At 34.0% G+C, this 5,102-nt stretch overlaps 1 protein-coding gene across 1 annotated transcript; it reads right to left on the bottom strand.

Moving 5' to 3' along the window:
• Positions 1-305: 305 nt before the first annotated feature.
• Positions 306-1,491, bottom strand: ERF11 (ERF domain protein 11). The gene has a single exon (XM_011029484.1). The coding sequence runs from the start codon at positions 1,263-1,265 to the stop codon at positions 570-572; it is 696 nt and encodes a 231-aa protein (XP_011027786.1). The 5' UTR covers positions 1,266-1,491; the 3' UTR covers positions 306-569.
• Positions 1,492-5,102: the final 3,611 nt, after the last annotated feature.

Below are 5,102 nucleotides of genomic sequence, written 5' to 3'. Positions count from 1 at the left end.
TTAAAGACACCAAACCCTATTTCCCAAGAGGGAATAAAGGTGACGCTAAAAACAAACAACAATATCGCTGCAATCCAGTAGCTATGATGATGACATCTGTCCCAATTATTGTTCACGATGAAGACAAAACCACTTGGGTGAAAGGGCATTCCTACTAATATCACTATCAACTTACACGCTTTCTCCAAAACAATCACAATCTTAACAACAGAAGCCGGTACTCGTGCTGTCCGTACGGACACATCACGGCCGACGGTTACTTGTTCTTACAAACTCCGGCGACCAGAAAATAAATTAACAGAAAATTGGGAGAAATTATGGTTATAATCTATTGAGTAAAAAGTTGAATAAAAAGAGTAATACAGTGTTTTTCAACAAACAACAGTAAGAAACAGGGTTTCCCTCACTGTCGCTAAAAAAGAGATCTGCCAATACGTATTAACATACGTGAAAAAGCAATAGAAAAAGAAAAAACTAAAAGATCACATAATTAACCTCTCTTTTTTTGGGTCCTTTTCTAGTCTTTTCTAATATAAAAATAAAAAAAGGCCAAAATTTTTTCTAAACAATCATGCAATCTCCGGTGGGGGTGGAAGGTTAAGATCAAGATCAACAGATCTTCTCGGAGTCTTGACATCATGATGATTCAAATCAACGACAGAGGATGAGTCAGAATCACTTAAGACCCCACCGCAAGAAAAAACCACCGGCAGGTTAGGATGATGATGATACCCATGATCGAAAACCATCCTTCGGTACTCACTCTTCATCAATGCATCAAAATAAACCACCTGTTGCTGATTCATCACCATCGGCTGAAACGGCAATCTAACGGTGGATACAGCGGGACCAAGATTAAGATCCAACGGTGCATCACTGCTACAAAACTCCACGGTACTACTTTGACTGGGACTCTGATTATTACCCCCACCACTGATATTCTTGCTGGCAGCTTTCTTGTTGTTGTCGATAGAGAGAACGTTTTTCTTAACGTTCTCGCATGATGGATATGGAAAGTTAGTCTTTGCCTTAGAACCACGGAACTCACGTGCAGCGTTATCGTACGCACGCGCGGCTTCCTCCGCCGTGTCGAAAGTGCCAAGCCAAACCCGGCTCTTCTTACTCGGGTCTCTTATCTCGGCAGCGTACCTTCCCCACGGCCTCTTTCTCACTCCTCTAAAATGCACTTCCTTGCCTCCTCCACCGCCACCGCCAACTCCGCCTCCGCTAGCTTTAACGGCGGCCGTCTTCTCTCTAGGCGCCATAATTAAAGAAAAAAACTTGTAGCTTTTACTTTTTGAAAAAGGAAGCGAGCATGAAAAAGAAAGAGGAGGGGGGTGGTTTTATACAGAGAATGAGACGGGGGAGTAAATGGGAAGGCAAGGGGGCGGGGGCAGTCAACGATGGATTTGACTGTAAGAGCTGGGGCGGCTATAGATTAGCTAGAAGAGTGTGGGTAAAGAAGAATAACACAGTGGTGTCCGAATTATATGGCATGTGGGATGACTAGAGAGCACGACCGTGAAGAGAGAGGGTATTTATGGTATATTATATTATTATACGGTGCTGTGTGGTATCATTCTTATCGGCATCTAACGGCTGTAAAATCACTGTAGATTGCGTGCGGTGGATTCATACCATTCCCACATTGCTCCACTGGCGCGTGCATTCATGATTTTTGCAAGGGGCGCCCCCACCAAAAAAAAAAAAAGCCTTCCCTATTTGGATTTCTCGTTGAGATAAAAAAGTCTCTTTCCTTTTAAAGATCCCTTGCATTTGGTGCTGATTTGAATTATTCCGACTTTTTATTGTTCTCGTAACAGTTTTTTTAAAAGTTATTTTTATTTAGAAAAATATTAACATAATATTTTTTTAAAAACAATTATTTTTAATATCTACCCATTAAAATAATTAAATAATTAAATATTTTTAAAAATATAAATGTGCCGCAAAAGAAAAAAAGCTCTTAAATATGTGTTTGGAATTCTGATAATTTTTATTTTTAAATGTATTTCTTAATTTTTTTCACTCAAAAAAATATTTAAATAGTATATTTTTTTATATATTTTTGTGTCAAAAAGTTAAAAAAATATTTAAAAATATTTTTAATTAAAAAAAATATTCTTAAAAAATATTATACACACATTACTAAACATACACCAGACAGTTAAGCCATGCTCTTTCGTCTCACAAGTAAAGCATTTGTTTAGGCTAATTACAAGAGAATCATAGAAAATATGTTTCATTTATAATTAAATTTTTATATAATGTGCCATTTAAGAAAAAAAATAAAATTCCATGCTAAGTATCTTTATTTCTTAAAAGTTGGTTGAGAGTTATACGATAAAAGAAATAGGAGTGCAGACAAAACCAAGATGTGTGTTGAAGACAATATTTAAAACTAAAAGTGATAACTGTAGCACTTCTTATTGTTTATAGGTAAGAGAAATATTCATAATTAATTTCCATTTTGATCACCCCACGAATGTATGATATCAACAATTGTTTTTGGTATCGTGGTAATTATTATAGTTGTAATTTAAAAAAATTATTTTATAAAAAATATTTTTAGTTAAAGTTGATTTAAAAAAGTATATATTTGTTTAAAATTATAGTTGAAATTGAGGTTAAACAAAAAATAATTTAATATGTTTAATTAAAAGAATGCCTTTAAATTTTTTTTTTTATATATATATTAATGATTTTTAATTTAAATATTGTAGATTTAACTATTGTTATTACATCATGAAATTAATAATATTGATATCAAATATTTTTTATTATTCTATTAAACTACGTGCAATTTCATCATGTACGAAATCTACTCAATAAAGACTATATTTTTCATGATTTCTTTAGTGCGCAACAATATCAAGTAAAATATCATCAAGAACAAAATTAAAATTGCGATTAAATTCTGTAAATATTATATTATCAAGCGATCCCCTTTCAATTTTTTGAATAAAACATAATTAAAAAGTAAAAATTAAATTTTTTAACTGGATCAAACCTAGCAATAACAAAATTGAGATTGTGATTAAATTCTATAAATATTATGTCATCAAGCGATCTCCTTCTAATTTTTTAAATAAAATATAATTAAAAAATTAAAATTAAATTTTTTAAACTAGATTGGACTTAATTCAATACACTTAACTTTAGACTAGACTTAATCCAGCTAAAACAATGAAAAATAGCACCATTTAATATGTAAAAAAATAGCACCATTTAATATGTAAATAGAGGATTCATTCTTCGTTTTTATTTAAGTGAATAGTGAAATTTTATTTTTTATGTTTATTTAAGTGAATAATAAAAATAAAACTTTTCACTAAATAAAAACAAAGTAAGATAAGAAGTATAAAAAAATTACTTCATCATCTACATCTACGGTTAAATCTTATTTAAGTGAATAGTGAAGTTTTATTTTCAGTGTTCACTTGAGTAAAAGTGAAAAGTAAAACTCTTCACTGAACAAAATTACAGCAGAATGAGAAGCATGAAAAAAATTACTTCACCCACTACTTATAATCAAACACCATGTCTAAGCGCTGTTTGGTAACGCGGTCTGTACTAGAATGATGCGGTCTACAACGCGGTGGTTGTTAGAGCAACCTATCAACCTCGGATCAGGGCTATGGCTTCCAAATTATTTGATACTCCCGAGCGAGATCCGTAATTAATGACTACCCTGCAGTTGTAGGTTCCATCTGTTGAATCTGAAAGCAATGGTGCCTTAACTGGCATCGCATCACTGGGCCCTCGCCGGAGGCAGGTGTGTGTATCTGATCTGTCATAGAATGATGCAGCAGTAAATAGACTGCAATTTTCGCAGCGTATAGTTGCGTTTAGATATCATCATGGCCCGATCAATTGCTTTTCGATACGAGTAAAATGCTTGAAAAGGGCCTTAACTTTAATCTTCTTCAAGCCTGGTAAGATTTAGGGTTTCCATACGGTCATCATCTGCATTGCAATTGATATTCCATTTCTAGAAACTAGCGTAAGTGGTGCATATCAACTCCTCCGAATGCATGTACGCCTGCTATATATTTTAAATATAATCAACGTCGAACTGAGATGAGTCCTCAAGCTAGCAGTTTTGCAGGCAACTTCGAATAGGACATTGCATGATTTACTTGGACATTACCTGTACCTGCTGATACAATGGAGCCCTAGCAACCCACGTTAAATCTTTCACGCCGTCATTAATATTGTTAAAAGCTACACGAGAACTCCATTGGCTGACTTGGTTTCAATATATTTTTAGTTCTTTATTTATTTATGTGAAGGGCATGCTACTGCCAATAGCATTATTAGTAAACACTGTGAGTAGGAACCCTTTTATTTTATATAAAAATATGAACATAAACAGACTTCAGATTGACAATATAAAAAAATGCCTTTGCTATGTTTTCTAGAGCAACCGCGGTAGAGGCACCAGACGTATGGCTGTCCACAATTTCCAAATTTCACACTGCAGAATCACTATGATCCACATTTCCCAATAATTCTCCTGCCAGAGATTTCACTAAAAACCGAGACCCCACAGCAAGGTATCCACGCGTCCAAATTGACTCCATTGACTTCATATATTTACAAACATCAAGTATATTAAAAAATAATTTTCTAAAATCCCAGAAATATTACAGAATCTCGTGGTCGTGGTTGCATGATTTAACTAATTTGTGCGGAGAGGAATGGAGGAAGCATCAGGCATTGATGTAGATAATGTGAAAGATTTGACAACATAACATTATTATTAAATTTTTTTAATGTCGTTTGATGACTCCCAAACATGAAAAACATTGACTAGTCAAGCAGGCACCTTCCCTCCCGCCTCCCTGTAGCGTGTTGACAGGCAAAACCTACATGCAACACATTGACCTGCAGGGGTCCCCTTGCGTTTTGACTCGTGTTTTTTTTTTTTTTTTGGTTTTAATAGCCAACGGTATTGGAATACCAGTCTGTGCAGAGCATGCTTGGAATCCTTGTAATAATTGAGTCGTAACCATGCCAATTTCCATCCACACATTGATTAATACATTTATATTTTAAAAATATTTTTTTATTTATTTTAGTATTTTGAGATCATTTTTATA

Source organism: Populus euphratica, unplaced genomic scaffold, assembly GCF_000495115.2.
Source record: "Populus euphratica unplaced genomic scaffold, PopEup_1.0 scaffold15.1, whole genome shotgun sequence".
Taxonomy (NCBI): domain Eukaryota; kingdom Viridiplantae; phylum Streptophyta; class Magnoliopsida; order Malpighiales; family Salicaceae; genus Populus; species Populus euphratica.
The sequence above is the reverse complement of the archived record's forward strand: the minus strand, read 5'-3'. Positions and strand labels throughout refer to the sequence as shown.

What these genes read in the sequence shown, in the direction of transcription:
- ERF11 (XM_011029484.1), bottom strand. Translation starts at nt 1,265, where the DNA reads ATGGCGCCTAGAGAGAAGACGGCCGCCGTTAAAGCTAGCGGAGGCGGA.